The sequence below is a fragment of the Neopsephotus bourkii genome, unplaced genomic scaffold, assembly GCF_033783945.1.
Source record: "Neopsephotus bourkii isolate Nb327-2 ecotype Australia unplaced genomic scaffold, CSIRO-AGI_Nbou_v1 NB_542, whole genome shotgun sequence".
NCBI classification, from domain to species: domain Eukaryota; kingdom Metazoa; phylum Chordata; class Aves; order Psittaciformes; family Psittacidae; genus Neopsephotus; species Neopsephotus bourkii.
Window position 1 is genome coordinate 173,596 of NW_026901043.1, and position 22,859 is coordinate 196,454.

At 45.2% G+C, this 22,859-nt stretch overlaps 1 protein-coding gene across 1 annotated transcript; it reads right to left on the reverse strand.

Annotated features, from left to right (window-relative positions):
* Positions 1-1,371: 1,371 nt before the first annotated feature.
* On the reverse strand, positions 1,372-22,238 carry FADS2 (fatty acid desaturase 2). Its single transcript, XM_061350854.1, has 12 exons — positions 21,786-22,238; positions 15,641-15,751; positions 14,064-14,261; positions 13,742-13,843; positions 12,751-12,876; positions 10,950-11,010; positions 10,394-10,470; positions 10,105-10,202; positions 8,657-8,753; positions 6,442-6,521; positions 5,383-5,508; positions 1,372-3,998 (listed from the first exon to the last, which is right to left on the reverse strand). Exons 1-12 carry the CDS (start codon positions 21,990-21,992, stop codon positions 3,947-3,949), a joined length of 1,335 nt encoding a protein of 444 aa, XP_061206838.1. The 5' UTR covers positions 21,993-22,238; the 3' UTR covers positions 1,372-3,946.
* Between the last annotated feature and the right edge of the window lie 621 nt (positions 22,239-22,859).

The window sequence follows — 22,859 nt, forward strand, 5'->3', positions numbered from 1 at the left end:
TGGCACAGAGCCAGTGCTGAAAGTCAGGGCCACAGCTTTGACCTACCTCAGCCAGTGCAGGAGAAGCATGTGCTCTGTGGAGGACTGAAACCCTTTATTGAAGGGTGCTGTGTGTGTTACCCTCATCGAGGGTGAGCTCAATGCAGGATCCAGCTCACAACAAGGTGTCTAGTGATGTTGCCAGCCTCTGCCAGCTCCTTTGAGCCTGTGCTCTGTCTTTCTTGCCTTGTCTCTAGCATAAGCTGTTATCCAGGCAGATACTAGTGATGAATGGGAGAATATGGGACACCTGATTTCAAGTTGCTTTTTCCTCTCTCTCCAACCCCTTGGTATTTTTACTCCCACTCTATCCTGCATCCTTCCCCAGCCTGTTCCCTTCACATATCTCCATCTCTGTACTTTTTCCCCAAACACATGCCTATTTCTGTGCTTCCCAAAGCTTCTCTTGCCTTTACAGCACTTGCTTCAGTTAATGCCTTTCTCTTCCAACTCTCTTTGACCATCCTGGTCCTATAGCTTCTGCTCCAGTCCCCACTAACAAGAAGCAAAGCCAGTTCTTTCCTGCCTATTGTTTTATCTGCCCTGAAATAAGCTCTGTGTTTCCAGCTCATGGCCTCTCTCCATTGCCAAGTGCTCCTGTAGCCAATGATTTGGTTAAATAAAACCTGGCAGGCTCCCATGATTTCCAGCTTATTACTTTGTTGTTTGTGTCTCATTACAGTGCAAATGAATGACCTTTATCAAGAGAGAAAGGGTACAAGATTTCACCTTGTTATTTTCAGAGAAATTAGTTATAGTCCTCAGAAAGCTGGGAAAACTCGACTGAAATAGCTGTGTTTATATCATTTTGATGGCTAACTAACCTATAAAGGAACCTCATGTGTGATGGATTGCTGTATATTGCCCACATTGGAGACAAAGCCAAGCAAGCTTGTGGAACTTTATATCCATCTAAGTTTGCAGTTTTACTGACACTTCTGGAACATCTCCTGTAAGCCTGATGTCACTTTGGTGCTGCTTCAATACAACAAAGCAGATCAGGGCTCTTTGTCAGGGATCTGTTGGACCTGCTCCAGTTGAAGGATGGAAACTTGCACATCAAGGCATGTATGAAACAGCTCAAATTCCAAGATAGAGGCTGGGATATTTTGGAGGAAGGGGAGAAACTATCTGAGCCAGAGAGCTTTTGCCTGAAAAAGTAACCAGCATCTTCCATTTTCAGCAGGCACACTTTCTGCACATAGAAGTTCAATGAGTAAGAAAAAGACATGGATAGTTACAAAGGGTTGGTGACCTGTTCTTTGCAGAACAGACCTTTTTCCCTTGCAATAGCAAGGACACTGCATGACGCTTGGAAATCAGTTCTGACCATTACATTGCACAGCTTTTATTTCTGGATTTGAGCAACTGAACATTTTTCATGGGAAGGGAATTCTTCAAGAGTCTGAAAGAAGCAAATAGCTGGGGCGAAGTTAATACCAAGACCTTTCCTGTCCCCCCTTTCTTCCCTTTGGAATCTTCTGCTAAGGTCTAGGGAAAAAAATGCCCATTTAAGAGCTGGTCTTTCCTTCTGCAGATCCTTGCAGCATGGTTGCTCTCCTTGAAGGTTTCAAGTTCTTCCAGCCATCATCAGTAGCAGTTTCTGCCTTCTGTTCGGCCAGATGGTTGTGTTGGGAGTTCTGGGTTTATAGCAGAAAACCAGTCCTTACAGTAGACTGGTCAGTGGCAAGCAGCAAAGCCAAGCTGCTAAAGCAGGACTCTTTACCCAGGCTGAGCTACCAGTTTCTCTAGGTATAAAAAGCAGTTTCCCATGAAGAAAGGTAAGAAAGAGAAGAGGGGAGAGCGCTAAAGAGGAAGAGGCATCTGTATTAAGAAATAAGAACTGTAGGGGTGAAAAAGGATGAACTGTCAGAAAAATAAGCTGAATATTTAAAAGATTGCATGCTGATGCTACTGTGTGCTTATGGTCATCCTTGCTGGAGCAGAGACAGGGAGATACATTCAAGGAGTCAGAAAGAGATGCATATATTAAGGCAGTCTTCACGTTAGCCACAATTCCAGGCTAGCTTGTTATTGCCTGCCTGGGATATCACAGCATCCAGAAGGATGTTATTGTTTATGATATTAGAAATCAATTCTATAGTTTGCTCAAAGTCTGTTTGAGCTTCAGACACCCCGGGGACAGTAGCTTTTCATCCTAAGGATTCCTAGTTACCTTCAGGTATTGCCAGCTTAGGGGTGGGTGAGAACATCAGAACAATCCCTCTACAAACCTTAAGTATTGTTAGCTGAAGTTGCAGTCCTGCCTATGAATTTCCCATCTATAAGAAAATATATCATTTCATCTTATCCTCCAAAGAGGGCAGGGAGGGAATCCATTTATTGTTTGAATTGGCTAGCTCCAGTCTTGGGAGTTCTCTCTCTTCAAGAAGCATCTTGCTGATTCTGTGAGACTCTGTTAGCATTCAAGGATTTGCTAGAGAAGATCCAGTTTCAGAGCTGAGCAAAGCAATGAGGCGTGCAAACTCCTAACTTGAGTATCCCTATTGTGTATTTTGAGTGAGCAAGGAGGCAGCTGTTGGAACTGGAGACTGCTTTTGAAACCATGGCCCCTTAGCATGAGCTAACGGGTGTGTGTGTTCTGTTGTGTTACAGCTGAGTCTAAAGCCCTTGATTTACTTGGGATCAAGTTGCCTGTTAGAGAAGCACCTGGAAGCTGTTATACTGTATCTCCTGATAAGCCATGAATGGATTTTGGTAGTTAGGGGTTGGGCAGAAAACAGAGTTTTAGGCAGCATGTTAGAAGGTTCTCCAGAAGGTTTCATACCACCAGCACAGCCTGGTCAGTTCTGGTTTCAGAAGGGCCAGGTCAAAGGGTTGGGCAGCAACTCCCTTTGAAGGGAGAACTCCTTTTCTTGGCTGATTGTTCCCAAGAGAGGGGTAAACAAGTGCCACTGCTGCTGGCCTCTGACAAGCAGGAACAGGCATGGTCTGTGCCAGGCATGTGCAGGCAGGCGGAACCATGGGGCTCTGCAACACACTGAACTGCTCTGGTGTGAAAAGACCATTTGTGGTTACACTGGAGCCATCGCCTGCAATTAGTAAGTTTTCCTTCTATGACTTATGTTGGTCTTTTGTGTAATTTATTGACAACCATAATGCTATGCCAGAGCTGGTGCTCATTAAAGAGACAATGTCTCCTAAAAGAGACATTTTGCTGTTTAAGCCCCAAAATCTTCTGTGGACCCCTAGAAACAGGGGCTGGTTGTAAAAATACAGCTATATTAACCCTGCTGAGAGGTGATTAGACATTAGTTGTGCAGGGTCAGTATCACAGCTTTTACTAAAGTGATTAGAGAAAGGAAGGAGGGAGAGAAAGGAGGAAGCTGGGCTCTGGGCAGGGCTGATGGGCATCACAGCCCACCTGAGCTCCCTGTTGTGACGGTGGGCATGGATCCTAGATAACAAAATGAAACTCTCCGCTGAGCAATTCTTATACACAAAAGCAGGAAAAAGGAAAGAGGCAGAAGCTGACTGGGGTGTCCTTGGATTGCAAATGCTTACTGAAGCCTAACAACACTCGTAAGAGCGTCTGAATCATGGGCTTGTGTGGTTTAGGTAGAATTAGAATGAATTTGATGAACAGAAGGTGAAGGTTGGATATTAATGCCCCTTTTTAAACACTTCTTCTCTCCATCCTCTCCCAACCTTCCATTTTGTGCAATACTGGCATCATTTCCCCCTCTGAAGCACATTTTAGACCTGTCTGGATTAAACTGGTTGCCTGAGCCCGTCCCCAGCAGCAGCTGCCAAGACAGGAAAGTCCCCTCCAACTGTGCACACAGATTTAGACTGAGATCTGAGAGTAAAAGACATGTGTGTGATTTCCCCCCCATACACCCCCCATCCCTCCCTGTCACTCACACCTCCCCATTAAGATTCATGTTCATTTATGGAGGTAAGCATCCAGCCATAGATCTCCAGATTTCTTTAGGGACCTGTGGAAAGAAAATGAATAAAAGTTTTTCTGGTGTGTGAATCTTGCCTTTGTCCTTTTTTCCCTACAAAGAAGCCTGTAACTGAACTTGAATATGAGTCCATAAGACACCAGATGTCTTTCCCCAGCATAGCAAGAACAGCCAAAGTGAGCAAGAACTTCACCTGATGCCCACTCTGTTATTCATGGTCCCTCTGGCCCTGAATAAACAGCAGAGCAGAATTGCCTGTGCTTACCATGTTGCACCTCTGAAGGTGTTTCCCTGCTTCCCCCTGGGAATTCCCATCTGCATCAGTTCTGCAGGTATTATGTGACAGATCTGAGCTGATTAGTCCCCAAAAGTCATAGAATCATAGAATGGTTTGTGTTGGAAGGGACCTTAAAGCTCCTCCAGTTCCAATCCGCTGCCACAGGCAGGGACACCTTGCACTAGAGCAGGTTGCTCCAAGCCCCATCCAGCCTGGCCTTAAACATTTCCACTCTGATAAAAGCCTTCAATCAGGGCAAGTGATTGCTGAGGTGGTTTGTCAGAACTCTTGTAGGGAAGTGGGCACTATATGGGGGGATGCTGGACATCACCCTGCTGGGTCCCAGTGTTGCATCCATCGTCCTGTGCTAACTGGATGAGAAGAGCAAAGGAGGTTTTGAACCAGTTTTCAGCTCTTCTAAGTGGTGGGGCCAATCAGGTTAATGTGTGTTTGCTCAGAATGGTTTGCAAGTGGAGATCTGGACTGCAGAATACTTTCTCATGTTCCCTATCATGAATTACTCCTCTTGGAGTAACTGAGACAGAAACATTAACATAGTCTGCCTGGCAAGGGCTATTAGATTAGTCTTCAGCTGTGCCTATAGGGAATAGACCATTGCTGCCACAGGGCTTGGATGGGAAGTAGCATGGGCTGTAACACAACTCATTCCCCTTTGATTCCTCTCATTTTGCAGCCTGAAGCTATGCTGCCAGCTCCTAAAAGCAAGAGTCACCAGGTGTCAGAAGAGCATTTACAAAGAGTCTCTATTAGATCAGGTTAGCACTTATCTAAACACCAAGTATTTGGTACTTCGATAATAGTACTTTGGCTGCAAAAGCTGCTCTGGGGGGACAGTTTCTTCCCCCATCACCTATTGAAGCAGATTCCCTTCTGCTGTCACCTGATGTTAATCCACTAAATCAGTGGAGCTCTGTCATTTCTGCTGTGGGTCAACACTACTGTGGCTGTTCCTTGGACTATGATATGAAGGTTAGTAACCTCATGACACCAGATTACAACATACTGCCATGGTATTTCTGAAGGTTCTATAATGTCCTCAGTTCTCTGTTCTAGAAAACACAGGATGTCCACGGAACAATGAATTACAAGCTGCAGATGATACTAGAAGGACCTTACCCAACGACATCTACGAATGCTTTTCCAAGAGACTTCTCCTCATATTGGACTCCATACTTGGCACATAATGACTCCACCAAAGGTTTTACCTTCCAGAGATTGTGCCGTGGCATTGTTGGGAACAGGCTTGAATAGAGAAAAAAGAAAACAAACCTGAGAAGACACAAGAGACCGAACCCAAGGGATGTGGCTGCCTCCTCATAGAAGCTAATTATTAATGCCTTTTCCTTAGGCTGTATAAGCAGACAAGAGAGGCACAGAGATACCAATGCCTTACAGTCCTCTGTTTCAAGGAGGCTTGTGAAAACTGAATGCTTTGATTCTCCTGCCATGCCTCAGAACAAAGCTGTGCTCAAGAAAGACAATGAAAGGCAGTTTGTGCTGGAGAGGACACTCCAATTGCAATACAGGGGAAGCAGGAGTACGGAAACAGTGCCAGGTTACTGGGATCCTGCCCATTTCCTTGAGGAAGTCCTAGATGTTTCTTGCTGAATTGAATTCCCAGTGACCTCCTTTCCCACCTTTGGAAGCTCATGGAGCAGAGAAGCAGGTAAAGAAGGATTTGGGATCACCTTGCCCTGTGCTGTTCAATGCTCTTTTACATTCAATGTTGTCACTAGCAACAGACTGTCCCTATGGCCCTGGTTTTAATCTCTCTCCTGGAAGCTGGTGTCCAACAGCATGTGCACTCCCACACAGATGCCAGATGCTGTAAAACACTGAAGTGCTTTAGGGGAGAGGAAGCTGGATATTCAAATTCCAGCAGTTAGCTTAGAATTTGAGTCCATACCGTTGTAACTGGTAGATATGTACCACTGACTCTCATTTAAACCCCAAATTAAAAGCGTGAGAGTGAAAGCTGAAGTACTTGGTAGCAGGAAAAGATGTCACGTCTGTAGTAGCAGCAGACTATGACCCGCAGGATTCTTGGACTCTCTTTCCTTGGCATATGGTAGCACTCCAAAGATCCTGCCCCATCCCACACGTGTGTCTCCCTCCCCTCATGTCCTGTGTTATGACAACCTGGTAGTAGCCAAATGATGCTGGGTACATACTCACTGGTGCTCAATTTGGAAATTCAGGTGCCCAGTGAACCAGTCATTGAAGAAGGACTGCTCGATGTTGCAGGTGGCTGCCATCTGGGAAGGCAAGAAAGCAGCCGTGATGAGTAGTGAAGTCTCACCCTAAAATCAGAACAAGCTCCTCTCTGCCTGTGGCAGGGTGCTGATGTGGGTCTTACTGCACTGCCAAGCTGTCAGAGTGCACAAGACTGCTGCTGTGAGGTAGCTGGTTGCAGCAAAGGGAGCTTTAATCCTCCTTTCAGGGCTTACTGACAACTGTTGGGCTGGCCATGGTAAAAGGGGCAATATCAGGAGCCACTTCATGGACATTTGATGACAAGTAATTCAGCAGCCCAAGTATAGATTTATAAATCTCAGCCCCTTTCCTTTGAAAATCAGATGATTAACAACAGTACCAAGGTGGAAAACAGGAGGACAGTACATGGACACAGAAAGCTGCTTTCCAAATTCCATCTAGTTATTGCTCACTTTGCCCTAAGTACAAGGTCTGAATATTCTGGAAATCTTAACGACTCTTGCTATTAATGATGGTAAAATTACATAATCTTGCTTAAAATCCTCTTTTACTCAGAGTGGCTAAGCTGTGATTTTTACATCATAACCATAGGACATATATGCTCCTCACCCTTTCCAAGATGCATCTTAAAACCGTATCAAAGAGGCTTATCTCCCTCTATCACAAACACATTTTATCCTTCTTTCCCCATTTCTCTTTCTTTTATAAGCCCCCTCCCCAAATCTCTCACTCTCACAGCCTCTTTACCTACAAATTCCGGTTGCATAAGGTGCTTAAGCAAAAGCTTAAGGTGAACATCTGAATGCACCCAAGCCTTCAGTGAATCTATTCACATGCTTAATTTAAAACAAATGTGTAGGTGCTTTCCTAAATAGCTCTTTTAGCACCTTTTGTGTGTGTGTGTTTTAGCATATTTAGCAAAAGGGAGAGAAACTGACTTTGAAACTTGACCTTCAAGGCCCTGTTAACAACTAGGAATAGTAATTATATACTAGCCAAGAAAGATGATTTCTTCTCTCAACTCAGTTATACCGAATTCCTACTGCCAGTGCCAAAGTTGCTGTCATTATCCTCTAGGTCTGAATAGGACTTGGAGCACTGTAAATAAGAGGTATCCTTTCAGCAGGGTGGATTTATCTGCCCCTGAGGCATTAAAACCAGGTAGAAAGCATCTGGTTTTCATTTCAATCCTTATTGCTGAAATATAAACTTGAAGAATAATTTGAGCTCCCCTTCAGCTTTGATTTTTGTTGGGGCTCTTCTGTTTGCTCACATGTATCTGCTGAAATACACCACACAGGAAAGCCAGGTCATGCTTCTTGAACCTGGTACTGCCTCAAATATAAAGTAACATTTTGATTGCCAATTTAATTGCAGAATTTTGGATTTCAATGTCTTGATCAGTATTGCAGGCTCTGAGAAGAACATCTTTCTGGAAGGCACCATGGAGAGACACCATATACTAGTACCTGGCAATAAAGGTAACATATAGAATCATAGCATAGTTAGGGTTGGAAAGGACATTAAGATCACCCAGTTCCAACCCCCTGCCATGGGCAGGGACACCTCACACTAAAGCATGGCACCCAAGGTTCTGTCCAACCTGGCCTTGAACACTGCCAGGGATGGAGCATTCACAGCCTCCCTGGGCAACCCATTCCAGTGCCTCACTACCCTCACAGGAAAGAACTTCTTCCTTATATCCAATTTAAACTTCCCCTGTTTAAGTTTTAACCCATTACCCCTTGTCCTATCACTACAGTCCCTAATGAAGAGTCCCTCCCCAGCATCCCTATAGGCCCCATGCAGCCTTCTCTTCTCCAGGCTGAACAGCCCCAGCTTTCTCAGTCTGTCTCCATACTGGAGGTGCTCCAGCCCCTGATAATCCTCGTGGCCTCCTCTGGACTTGTTCCAACAGATCCATGTCCTTTTTATGTTGAGGACACCAGAACTGCACACAGTGCTCCAAGTGAGGTCTCACAAGAGCAGAGTAGAGGGGCAGGATCACCTCCTTGGACCTGCTAGTCACGCTCCTTTGGGTGCAGCCCAGGATACGGTTGGTTTCTGGGCTGTGAGCACACACTGCCAGCTCATGTTAAGCTTCTTGTCTGCTCTCTATATGAATCTCTAATCCATTTTGGGGTGAATCAGGGGTATCCTTTCCCTTCCCAGTTACCTGAGAGCTAAGCCAGTCTCTGTGCTTTTCGGAATCAATTTCCATTGGAATGTGATTCATCTGCGTGACCCACACAAACCAGTGACTCTCCAGAAACCTTCCAAACAAACAGGCAAAAAAGCAGAACAATTTATATTGCAGATGAGGATAAGAGGTAAATAGAGTGGGCTTAACAATGTATCGTTCCTGTGATGGGTTTCCCAGAACCTGGAATTCTCAGAACTGTTTTCATCTTTCCCATTGCTTGATGGATATTACCGTCATTTCAAAATCCACCTGCCCATTGGTGTTAGCTTTCTGAGTGCTGAGCTCAGCACACTGGAGCTCCCAGCTTCCCTTTGCTCTCTCAATACTTACAGTGTTAAGTCTTAACTTTGCCCTGGCCTGGGTACCACCTTAGAGCAGCTTGTTTATTGCTTATGGTATATAATTGCATTTTATGATCTGTATAGTCTACAGAAATGCCCTTTGTTCACTTTATCCAAAGCAGTTTCTCTATGCTGAGAATTAAATGTATGCTGACAAAGTAGTTGTGCAGAAGCATCCTTGTTCTAGTCTTTGGGCTTGTTTCTGACAGAGCATTTGATCTGAATTTGCAATTTTGCCTCTTGTACTTTTAGCTTAATAAAAATAAGGAAGTTTTGGGAATAATGGGTCAGTTGTAAGATTTTCAGCTTGATTTCAGACTGAAAAGGTTGGCTGGGCATTTCATGTGTGTCTTTTCCATCTCTTTTCCTTAGTTCCAAAGTGTTTTGAAACTGTGAAAACTGAAGGTACAGACATTAGATCTTGTGAAGGCAAAAGTTCTAATATTGTGAAGGGTTTTGTACATTTGTCGTAATTTCTTTTACTCAAAAAAGATACTTTAAATTTTGGCTTGAGAAAATGTTTTTCACTGTGATTAAATGTTCCCCTTAAAACTGGTGCTGACTGTGGGACTAAATGCTATCCCTTAGTACTAGCCAGTGTACAGGCCATGCAGTCTTCTACACTGGGAGAAGCAGTGAGCATTTCTTTCACAGGGGAAGCACATGCAGTGCTCAGGAGGGATCTTGAATCACCTTCCCAGTAAGCTGGGAAGAGAATGGCCTGAGGCATTCTGGAAGGGTCCAGATTTGACCAAAGTGGAAAAAAATGCATATGTGTGTCGGGAACAGGCAGCATGTGGGAACAGGGAACACGGAAAGAAGGGAGAATCCTGGCTAGACCATCACAAGGGAGAAGACGCAGGCAGGGAAAGATGCTGAGCACCAGAACCAGCTCTGCTGCAGGGAGGCAGAACTGGGAGATGATAAGAGGAAAGTGAAGCAGTGGGAATAGCAAGATAACACACAGTGAGGTCAATGACTGCAAATAACCTAAAAGGCCTGTGGGGTACAGCAGAGCTGAGCCAGTTCATCTGGCAATGGAGGGAGGGGAGAGCAGCAGGGATGCCCTTTATCTCCTACCTGACAAAAGTGAGGAGAAACAGGGATCCCAGAACACCATAGAATGGGATGTATGTGATGAAGTAGCGTATGTAGTAGCTCATGGCCCAGGCTAGGTCCTAGGGGAAGAGAGAAGACATTAGGCATCATTTTGCCTAACTCGTATAACGTCCTTGTTGGTGAGGTTAGGGACAATGGGTAATTAATGCACCAAAGTGTGATTCCTGCCCACTGGCCTCCCTCCCTACTGAAGTGTGATTTCTTATGAGCCAACCAGACCCCATGAAGATCTAAGGCACATTTCACTCACCGCCCAGAACCTGTGCTTGATCATGGTTGAGACGATTTGGATTTGGAAATACACAGGGATGAGCAGGGGTGGGAAGACTGCAAAGCAAAAGGAAAGGTTTTGGGCATCAGAGGGGTGGAAAGGTGTGTGACGTGAGTGAGCAGTGATATAGGACTGCGTCTAGGGAAACCTAGGATTTCCTAGGGTTAGGAACTAGTTCTGGTTCTGCCTAGCACTGGTGAGAGCAGTGAAAGGTTGCCTTTCTGTGAAGAAAGGAGGCTCTGCTGCACACCCGTTCATCTTGACTTATCAAAGAGCAATGGCAACATGCATTTTTCCCATGGAGCTTCTTGCACAGAAGTTATTTCCCAGTCTTAGCTGGGAATTGCCATGCTGGCAATGTTCAAGGTGCTTGGGTATCACTGAAGAATACACTGAACTGATTTTGGGATCTGCTCAGGGTATAGTGGTCCTGAGGATGAGTTGAGACTTTAGGAGTTGCTCTGCTAACATAGTAGGGGCTGGAAAGGTCCACTGGAATTCAGGGAAAAAGGAAGAGTGCAGGGCAGCTACTCACTGAGGAAGAAGTACTCGTGCTGGTGATTGTAAGGCAGGTACTTCAGCTTCTTCTTGCCATACTGCAGAACACAGAGAAGAAAACTCAGGCTTGGATTATGACACATGAAAGAGATGATTCTCTGCAATACTTCTTTATTTATCGAGTGGAGAGTTTTGCCTAAATTCCCATCACCACTTGTTTTTGTATGGTTAGATACATCAACTTTGTAATTGTGATAGGTGGAAATCTCTTTAAAAAGTCTTTTAGCTTGATATGAATATAATTTCCATTGTATTTTTGCAGGTTCCCGTTTCTTTTCAACGTCTGCTCTCCTAATCTCACCTCCATAGTGAAATACCTGCAGCTATACTTAAGTGTCTGCTTTGAGCTGCAGGAGTGATCACAAAAGGAGCTAATGCACGGAGAATCTGGATTGCTTTGAACCTGCATTTTTGCTTCCAGCGTAACAGCTTCTCCATGAAGGTAAGCCTTATAGCACCAATACATCAGGCACATTAGTCACTCTGGTCTGGACTCTGAAAGGCTGTTTTTTTAGCATTGTCTGAAAAAGGGGTATATGCAAGTATGAAGGAGTATTGGGATAGACTGATGCTGGCCTAATATTTCATATATTTTATAGGAAGAAGATCCAGTTTTCCTTGTCATAAATGTTTATATCCTTAGATTTCCTTTAAGTGCTGCAACCATGGTCTGCTTTTAAACCCAGTTATCAGACACAAAATTTACCAATGGGTTGTAACCACACATCTAAGAATGCGATATTGATTTACATCTTCCTGACAGGGGGCTTTTTTACACCCCAGGAGAAGGCTTTCATTTTAGTCACATAGAAAAGCCCTTCTGCCTCTTGAATATTCTGTATGCAAGACATTCTCTGTACCTGTCCATATACCAGTGTGTATGTCCCCTACATGTGTCTGGAGTTACTTTTGCAATAGTACAAAAGCTGGCTGAGAAACCCTTAACTTTTTATGTTGTATTCCCCTGTGTTGTCTTCGCTGCAAATGTTTCTGCGTTTTGTGTTCTTTGGTTTGTTTGTTGTTTTTAAAACCAGAGATCTTTGTTCCACTGTAAAAAAGACCATGGATGATACATGGTTTAAGTGCTTTGTGTAGTTTTTTATAGAGTAGGTAGTAAATATGTTGGCTCTAGAAGGACAGATTGAGTTGAAATCCCTTAAACAGCCTATTACTCCATGTGCACCATGTCAGTATGTAGTTAATGTAAGAAAGGAAGAAGTTATTGCTTATGAAGCAACATCCCTTTAACTGCATGGCAAAGGCTTCAGTGGGGAGGACCTTGTACAGATTGTTGGGGGCACAGCAGGGCTGACTAATATTGGAAGATATTTTCTGTGGAGATGGAAGATCAGTTTTGGAATGTTGTTGATGAAGTACTGAGGAGCACAATATTTTCCTCTTATGTTGGTATTTCAAACCAATGGGATGAAGTTGTCTTTAACAGCTTTCTACTTTCTTTCCAATCCCATCTTCACTGCTTTTCCCAAGCTATCCTATAAGGTGTTCTCCTGTGGTCAGTATAGGAAATGAATAGGGAATGATACAGTCAGTCTTGCTCTTCAGACCAAGGTTTGGGAGGGTGTGATGGCAAACTCCTATCGGACAACATTTCATCAGACAGACGAAATCCCTGGATGAAGCATTTCCCTTTCCAGCATTCCTGTAAGTCTTGACTGTAAGTCATGTCTACCAACACTAGCCAGCTCCTGGTTTTGCACAAGCATTGTATGAAGCCCTTTAGAACAATGGTTTTCCATGGTTTACCCCCTTTCCCTTACCTCAACAGGCTGTGTATCTCCAAGGACAAAAATATGCAGCATGTTCACATCTGGGTCCTTCTTGAATATGTTGGGCTTGGCGTGGTGTTGGAAGTGACGATGGTTCCACCAGTTTGCAGAGGCACCCTGGGCAGATACAAGACCATGGGAAACTACAGTTCCTCTAATGGTAGGATTACTCATTCATTAATATAAACTACAGTGGTGCAACTCAGATTATGGCCAAACTCTTACTCGTTTTTGAGACAGTAATAAGCAGTAAGTGGCCAAGGTGTCAGTTGCTGTGAGACTGATGGATTCAGAGGGCTGCCTTACCCTCACTAGGGATCATCCAGATTGAAAGACGAGGGAATAAATACACTCTGAGTTGCATGTCACCATAGCTTCCCACATGTGAAGTTGTTATTAATAGCTGTTATTAGTTGTGATTAGTATTCATGGAATCATTTAGGTTAGAAAAGTCCATTAAGATCATCAAGTCCAACCATTAACCTGACACCACCAAATCCACCATTAAACCCTCTTGCTGTCTTACTAATTATCGTTCTGGTTTCCCTCTACTGGAACCAGACAAAATGGAGTGGGTTTGAGAGAATGGGCAAAGCTGTGTCCCACCCTCTATAAGCTCCTCCTGAAGGCAGATGCTGAAAAGCCTGGAACGAGGATAGAAGTTCTGAAGACATCTTGAATGGATGGTGGAGAGCATGGTGAAAACATGACAGGATGTTAAAACAGGGGTTTATGCAATGTAATAAGCTTTGTCCTCAAATGCTATAAAGTGGTGCAGTTCCACTGAACCTTGTGGAACTACTGTGTTCTGTAATAGCTATGATTAGGATCCGTTATCTATTCTGCACAACAGCACCATGTGCAGTGGTCTGCTGGGCATCTCCTCACTATAGAAAGACTTAGAGCTGCCATTTCCTACGTTAACCTAGTCAAAGTGACTGCAGTTGTTTCCACAGTGCACTGGGTCCATAAAGTCCTTTACCTTCAGGTGTCCAATGACAAACTTGTGGAGGATGTGGTTCCAGGAAGACTTCTTAAAGACAGAGAGGTGTCCAAAATCATGTTGCAGCCACCCTGCCTGGGCCTAGGATGAAGGGAAATCAAGTGTTTGAAATCAGAGTTACGCACAAAAGGAAATTGAGATAGAAGACTAATTTTGAGTGTAACCTGGTACCAGTGTGCCTGGCACCACAGTGACAGGTATGTTGGGAATGGTTTTCACTGATGTGAATGTTCTGCTCTAGTAGCTGGCCTTCTCTGAATGATTTGAGGAGCCAATATGCTCGATGCCCACTATTTCTCACCTGGGAAGTTGTAAGGATGCAGGAGAGGATGAGAGTTGTGATCCAGCCATTACCAAAGTATGAAACCATTAACCAAGCCAACACTTCCATTACAATAATATGGCCCAAGTAAAGAGAGAAGAACAAAGGATTTGCTCTGAACAAGTCCATGTCCTCTACTGTCTTCCTCAGGGTCCGGAAATCCTCCACCAGCTGGGACTGCAAATAGACATGGAAGACACAGTGTGAAGCTTATAGGTAAATCTGAATGAGCCTAAGGAAGTCTAAGGCTAAATTCCATGCTAAGCATCCTGGCTGCTTTTTGTGTTGGTTGGCTTCTCCAGAAGTAAGGAAGAACATGCCTCCATATTCACCCTGTATTCTAGCTTTTCATAGCAATTCCCTATGAATAAACATCCTGGCTGGTCTGAGCCCATATCCTGACCTTTTGCACCTTGAGCTAAGAGAGTAATTCAAGCCTTCTGCTGTGAATCAGCAGCACTACCTGGCAGTGTTGAGAGTTACATCAGCTGATGACTCTCATCTGAATGAGCTTTACAAGTACTAAAGAGACCACTGGAGAAAGAAAGAATGTGGTCCTATTACTTATGCATAATTCCAGAGCTCTAATGATTAGCATTCAATATCAGAGCACCCATCATCTATTTAATATGTGGGTCAGGTACTACGCAATCATTCAAGAAGAGCATTCCTGGGTTAATGCACCATTGTCTCTTCTACTGTGAGTGGTACAGATATATCATAATCATGGCTAGTCACAAACAAGGGGACAGGATTGAATTTCACGGCAAGAGCTAATCATGCCATGCTCTGTGCCTGAATAATGGATGAACAGACTGTCTGGGAGGGATACAGAGCTGCCCTGAGGATGCTGAGTGGGAAAAAAAGGGTACTTGATGGGTTGCTGCTCCTTAAGCACAGCCACCAAAATGAGACATTGCTTCTCCTAACCCATAAGTGCCTACTGCTCATGCCATGCATGGCACAAATGTGGCCACTCTCCAGAGCTTTGCTGGTACTGGTCTCAGCAGGATAAACCAGTTTGAGTCTCAAATACGTGTTTTCCTAGGAGCTAATCTGTCAAGGGAGCTGCAGAGTGAACAGTGAAGAGATTCAAGTCTTGTTGAGGTGCTGAGCAATTTGTTTGGAAGCCTTTTCAGATTCCCCTGCCTACTCTCTTTTCCCCATAACAGGCAAGTGGTGATATGTGTTTTAGAGCTCAGTCATCAGGGAGGGAACAGCAGAAGGGACACCAGGAGGTGGTGCACATTTCCCAGTCCAATTGTCTCAGTTCCCATTTCCCTTCAGTATGAGATCAAGTCAGCCTGGACTCCTGGATTGGGCTACTAGAAAGGGAAAGGAAGGCTTGTACAGCCAGTCTGAATGTGTCACCTCCCTTCCACACACTTTTAATCTATGCTGGGATGTGCATATTGCTACATGGAGATGTTCAGTCATGGACCACTTTTCTCCCTCTCTGGAGCTTTATAATCCGCCTCTGACCTGGAGGACATCCCAAAAGGAACAAAACAGGGAACATGCCCATCAGAACCCCCAGCTCAGAAACAAATACTCACGTTTTTATCTCGGTCCTGGCTAGGTTCCCCTGGAGCAAGCTCTCCAATAAGTAACGGCTTGAGAAACTTCTGCACCAAGGTTGGGTTGATGTGGAAAGCCTGGAATGCATCCTGGAGTGGGAACAGGAGTAATTGTGTGAGATTCAGGAGTAAGCTGTTGCTTCCTACTTGCGTCATTCCCATCCATATCCAGCACTGTCCTCTGCAGTCATCCCCACTATGTTACTGTGAAAGAGGTGTGTCAGAGTGGCTTCCACCTCTGTTACCATTGTCAGCACAGCACTTCTACTAAAGGCTGACAAATTTGCCTATCTACTAGCAAGCAAATGGTGAGACCTGGGATGTTACCTAGCCATATGGTGAAAGGCACCACAAGAAATGTTTTCTAAGCAACTAAATACCTAAATCCTGTTAATTCCCTTAGAAGGCAGTAGGCAGAGAGGAATTTGTGCAAATCCCCACAAGGATATAAATACCTTTTCAAAGTCTGCTGCCTGGAGGAGGCAATTCAAGAGAGGGGGTGACTGAACCTGGACATGACTGCAGAGACATAAAGTATTGCTGGATGGTTTGGCCAGACCTGCAGAGGCACTAACACACCTAAGGAAAAAGTGGTGACTCCTCATTTGGAGAATGCCTTTCTCCCTTTGTTCTCTAAGATGAGTAACCAAATGCTACCTTAACTTTTCTTTATTCTAGAACCATATTCTCGATATACAGGCAGTTCCACCTCCATGCAAGTCCAAGTAAAACGTCTTAGAAAGGAATCAACCCCAAAACTCTGTTTTATACCAAGCTTTAAAGCAATTGCTTTAAAGTGCTTGTTATCAAGCTTTGCAGTGGCTAAGACCACATGCAAAAAGAGACCTACACCATAAAGCAACTTTCCTCATACTGTCAATAATGCTAAGCAGGTTGAAGAGATTACAGCTATCAATATGCATTATAAGACTTCTTGTCATTTCTACAGTGCTGTGGTATATGGCTGCTTGTCCCTATAAAAGGCTCATTAATCTTTTGCAAGGCTGCTTCTATATTTTCTATTCAGTGAATGCCTTGAATATTGGGTACATTTTACTGAAGCCCCTCCAACATGTGATAAGAGACATAAATAATGTGTTGAGTTTCAGCAACAGAATCTAATTGGGGGATGAAAGTTAAGGTTGAGGAAACTTGTAAAATAAATCCTGTGCCCATAGAATCCTGAGGCTGGAAAAGCAGGAAACACAGCTGGAGTATTATTTTCCTTACATATTTTCAAGACTTCTAATAGGGAAGGACAATGCTTTGGTTGCAGAGTCTTTTGGATCCTGGCATTCATGAGTTTGCCTGCCTCTTCTTTTTCTGTACTCCTTCCCCTTTCCACACGTTTTTTGCCTACCTATGTCCTTCAGATGCCTGATGGAAGCATTTATTTGATGCATCTGCTGCTAGTAGTGAGATCTTGCCTACCCTCCTTTCACATGGCTTGAATTCTAGTCGCAAATACAGTGGTAGGAACAGAAAGTTGACCAAGATCAGAAACTATTACTCTGTCCATGTCCTTTTCTTGACTATACAGAACTGGAGTTAACTCTAGAAATTCACCTAGGAGAGGTATAAAGATGTAATTCCATGTGATGCTGACTGGTACATCAAAATCAGCCATAAACAGAAGTAAGGAGTACCATGCTTCAAGCCTTTCCACCTTTATCTCACTGCCTAACAACTGCAGAGACCAACTGAAATCTCATTTCTGGCTCTAAACACAAACTGGTCAGTATTCAGTGTTTCCACCTTACCCTTCTGAGAGTTGACCTCCATCAAAAGTCTGGCTCTGGTGTTCAAAAACACCAGCCAACAACCTTGGTCCCAAAGTCCACCAAAATCAATAGGAACTTTCACCTCATTCCAAGACTCTGGATTGAGCTTTGGAATAATACCCTGACCATAGAACTTTTGCTGTGGGAGGCATATAAGGAGGGAGAGTGAAAGCTGATCTCAGCCATTTAACTTAAAGAAATGATATATGAGAAGTTAGAGCTGCAGCACTAACAGGCGGGGGGGGAGGGGAGGGAAGAGCTACTACAGGTGCAAGAGAGAAATAAAACCCTGGGGAATGGTTTAAAGATTAAAAAAGCCATAAAATGCCAGAGTTTGGGGGAAGAAGGACGGGGGGGGGGAGGGAATGTCATTTCAATGAGAGAGGCAAACTGAAATACCAGAAATGAAACTGAAGTGCACTTTTTCTGTAAAGCACCAGGTTTTCCTCATGCCAGTACCCAAACTATCCCCTTTGAGAACCAGTTTAATAGACAAAGTGATCCCTGTTGCCACAGGGAGATGTTTGGATCAGTTTGCCCATGTTCTCTCGTGAGGAGTGCGTCACTGGTAAAACTTAGCCTGGCACAAGTGAGACTTTTTGACTTCACTGGGTTAGCCTCTGGTGTTACTTCATTGGTGCCAAAATGAATGAGCAAAGCTGTTTCCAGAGCTGCAGGCAACTGGAATTTCCCATCCAAAGAAACGCTAGTCCCAAGTCACCATATTCCTTCTCTACTTTGAGAAACGTAACTTGCTTTACCATGATTTATGCATACTTTCCCCTCTCTGGTGCTACTATAACAGCCCATCTGAGGTTAAGGAACACCATCTTCTCCCTTCTACAGAGGGGATAATACACTAAAGGCCTGACTTGCACAAAGTTACGACTGATAGCAGACCAGCCTTAAGCCTTTCTCACTAGCCCTTCAGTTACTGCAGCATTTCAGCTCTCGGACCCATAAATGCCACTGAAATGTGTGAGCAGAATGAGTTGGAAAGAGCTGACTGTACCTGCTGCAAGGTTTTGCAAATTTAGGGCAAAAAAAGGGCAAGAAGGGGAAAGAGGGAGAGGGTGAACGCATAAGAAGCATTAAAGAATGTTGATTCAATATTATTTAAACTAAACAAAAAGCCTTTGGAGGTCTGGCCAGGTATTGCCTGGAGAGCTCACTGATTCATATTGTGTAAATTGGGGTTGACTCAGAACAGCAGCTTCTGCCTGACCACCTAGAAGGTATTTTTGTCTACCTGGGGCCTCCCTGCCAGTACCCATCTGTTTTCTAAACATGTTTATAAATGCTCTGACATGACTTTCCCAGGGGGAGTTCTGCCTCTGAACTCAATTCCTCACTTTTTATAGGTGGGATGAAAAGTAAAGGTTGGAACTGGTCAGAAATGCCATCATGCACATCAAAACACAGTTGTTACTCAAAACTACACTACTATCTTACACTTCCATCATAAGCTTGTGCCATGAAGGAAATGCTGGCAGCAGGAAAGTTTTACCTTCACTGACAAGTAATACACATATATGTCAGTGATACATGCAGAGAATGGGCTTTTCCAGTATAGCCTCCAAGCAGGAGAAAAACATCATCTGAATACTCTTACCATCATCACACAGGATTGCTTTTTACTAGCTATATCTCATGCACCTCCTTCACTAATAGGTCCCGAATATAAGATACTACCTGAATTTTGAAATTGTCTTCAGTTCTGTTCTAGAGGAGATAAAGAGCAAAAGGCATAAGATAGTCTTTGGGAAGTGTCACATGATATTTACACCTGACCTCCCAACTTTGTGGTCTACTGGCTAATAAGCTTTGTATTACTGAGGTATGAACTGTACATGAGCATTTGAAGTGCTTAGTGCACTCAGTACAAGGATGTTCTTTCACATCCTTGAACATCTCTGGAACAGAGAGACTGCAAGGTGCCTTTGCACACTCTTGACTTCATTTTCTGAAGGCAACTGTGCATGATGTGATACCACGACAGGTTGTCCCAGAGTAGTATGCTGTCTCAGGGTGTTAAAGTATGGCCAAAAATGAATAAACGCTCAGTGTTGTTAGTATGTGCAGGGGTAATTCATGCATAAGCTAGCATGGAAACCCCTAACCTGAGCTGAGCATGCAGAACATGACAGCTATCCTGGAAGCTTCTCGGTTAGCTTGTCCTGTGAGCATCCTGAGATGAAGTAGCTCATGTATCACCAAGAAAGACAGAGTGGCCAGGCACAGGTACCGAGCTCAGTGAGTGTTTCAGTGGGCAGCTTGTAGTAGATGGATACACCCTGTCCTCTAGGGGACTGGTAAATGGACAAGATGCTGAGGTTTTACCCTCCATTACCTAAAGGGAGCCTAGAAGAAAGCTGGAGAGAGGCTTTTTACAAGGGCATGTAGGGACAGGACAAGGGGGAAGGGCTTTAACCTGAAGAGCTCTGATATTAGGAAGAAATTCTTCAATATGAGGGTGCTGAGGCACTGGCACAGGGTGCCCAGAGAAGCTGTGGCTGCCCCATCCCTGGCAGTGTTCAAGGCCAGGTTGGACACAGGGGCTTGGAGCACCCTGCTCTAGTGGAAGGTGTCCCTGCCCGTGGCAGGGGGCTGGCACTGTGTGAGCTTTAAGCTCCCTTCCAAACCAAACCAAACCATTCTATGGTTCTATGTTTGCTGGACTAGAGGTCCTAACTGCACATGATGCTGAGGAGAATCTGAGAAAGATGGAAGCCACGTACGAACTAGGAACATAAACATGTTCAACTGAAGTTTTATCATTGCTTTTTCCTCCTCCTAAACTCCTCCAGTCGAGATATCTTGCAACACAGAATTAAACTTGTTAGTTAAGCCTTGACAGGGTCAAGGCCAAGGCTTTCTCACTCTGAATGAGAGACTTCTTTTTGGCAGTAAACTGTTATTCACCACAGGGAAGCTGGAAAACAGATGCCAACTTGGTTTCAGCACTCAGAGCTGTGATTAACGATTTCAGAGTACTCTTAAGACTATGCCTTCATAGAGTGTGCTCTTGAGTATAGTGGGATGCAGCCTACATTGGGAAGGTGGATCTGATGAGGGCCAGCAGTAAGCAGAATCAGAAACCTGTGATCCTTGCCTGGTAAGGATTGGAGACAAATGCAGTAGCAGATGCTTTTTGGTTTCAAGTGGAGATACTGGAGTTAAATTCTTGGGGATAGGAGTCAAACTCCTTTGGTTTCAGCAAGGCTGCATTTAAGCAGCTGAAAGTAAAACCTGGCCTATCTTTTTGAGGGAGAAAGCTATTCATTCACAGGATTTACTGGAAGAGGGACAGGAATACCAAAAGGCATCTCAGGAAATGAATGGAAATGAATGCTTCAAGGAAACGAATGGAAAATAGCCACAGATGACAGGCAAATGGAGACGGATGGAAAGGAAAGGTTAGTAAATCTTGCCAATTAATTCTGCCACACACAGAGCCTCCTCCTTGCTAAGGTGTTAAGAGCAGTGGGGGATGAACAATTAATGCTGCAGCTTGGCCTCTCCTGCCCTTACACAGGTATTGGAACAGCTCCCAGGCAGTAGGCATTTTATTAACTAGGGGCTAATAACACCCTGGGGAGAGAAGATGTTCCCGGATGCACTTCTGAACAGGGTGCAGACAACAATCTGAGGCAATTTGTTCCTTTTTCAAGGGGTTCTGTTTGGATGGGTTTGTTTGTTGGGGTTTTGAAGTTGCTAAAACATGAGGCAGCTGAACTCAGCTAGGAAGAGCATTAGCGAAAGGCTGGGTTTTTTTTGCCCTTTTCTGTAGAAACCTGTAGCTAAATTCTCCAGAGGATTCTCTCCTGGGGTAAAAAATAAAGCTAAAAAGCTCCTTCTTTTAAACCTCAAGCTCACTCTCCTCACAGAAACAACTTTGAAACACAGCCTAGCCTCTCCTTAACCCTTTCTTGTGCTTGGCTGCTGTGCATCTGCATGTCATAGGTTACACACTGAAGAAGGGGAGATTTGGGATGCTTCACTCCTGAATTTAGAGCTCCAGATACAGCACAAACAAGAGACAAAGACAAAACAGCGAGGCTTAAAGCAGAGCCGAGCAATCTCTACCGACCAGGTCTTGCAGATGCTGCGAATCGCCATGGCTCAAGCCAAGGAGCTGCATCCATTTGGACCAACCTTTGCGCTCCTAAAAGCAGCGAGGGAGATGAGCTGGGTGTAGAGCGAGTGTTAGAGAGGTGGGGGGGCAGAGAAGCAGGCGGCTGGCTCGCTCCTTGGGGAGCACCGGGAAGGCGGTGCCCTGGCAGGGGGGATGCTGCTGAGCGCCGGGATGCAGCCGCGGGAATGTCCGTGCGTTGGGTCCTTACCGTGGCATCTTCGCCGGCCCAGTGGCTGATCACTCGCTGACCCCCCGGGTGTCTGTTTGCCCACTTGGTGACATTATAAACCTTTCGCTCTATCACCAGCCACTTGTCCGTCCTCGCGTTGTGCTTCTGGATCTCCTCCCAGGTGTAGAAGCGGAGCTGCGCCTCCGGCTCCCCCGACCCCCCTCCTTTCTCCCCACCTTTCCCCATGGAGCCACTTGCTGCTTTGTCTTCTCGCCCAAAAAGGAAAGGGTGTAGAGGGGACACACGCAACCTGTCCCTGGCTCTAACCAGGAATGCGTTTGCTGCGCGGTTTAACTCAGCTGATCGCCTGCCGTCTCCCTTCGCTCATGTCCTCCCTCCTCTTTGTCTGTCGCTTTCCCGGCCCCCGCCGTCTCCCCGCTCCACCGCCTGCTCGGAAGTGCCCCCTACGCTGCTCCTCCCGCACTGATGCACTTTCTCCTCGCACATAGCCCCGTTTAGTGGGAAGCTCGGCCCCTTCCCCCCCCCCCCCTCGGCATTCCCCCCGGCACCCCCCCGCCCCGCTCGGTCCCGCCGGGGTTCCGCCGGGATCAGCAGAGCCCCGCCGCCAATCCCGCCGCTCCCGCCGCCGCGCCCGGCCCGGCCATTGGCCCGGCCCGATCTGTCGAAGGCTTCGCACCGGGGAGGGCGGCAGGGCTGGGGGGGGGGGGCACCCCTCTGCTGCTGCTGCTGCTCCTCCTCCTCCTCAGCTTCTCGGCCTCGGGATTTTGGCTCCTGCTTTGAAAAGCTTCCCCCCGCTTTTGTTTGTTACTTTTTTGTTTTCTTCTCTATCCCATCCCCCCCCAACCCCCGTTTTCCCGGTTTTTTCCTCTTTTTTTTTCTTTGATTTTTCTCCCCTTTTTCTCCCCCCTTTTTCCCCTTCCCCCCTTCTCCTCCGTTTTCTCCCTTTTTCTTCCTTTCACCCCTCTTTTTTCCCTTTCCTTTTTTCTCCCGTTTTCCTCCTTTCACCCCTTTTTTCCTTTTCCCGTTTTTCCCCTTTTTCTCTTCTTCCCCCCTTTTTCCCACTTTTCCTCCCTTTCTCCCCTTTTCCCTCTT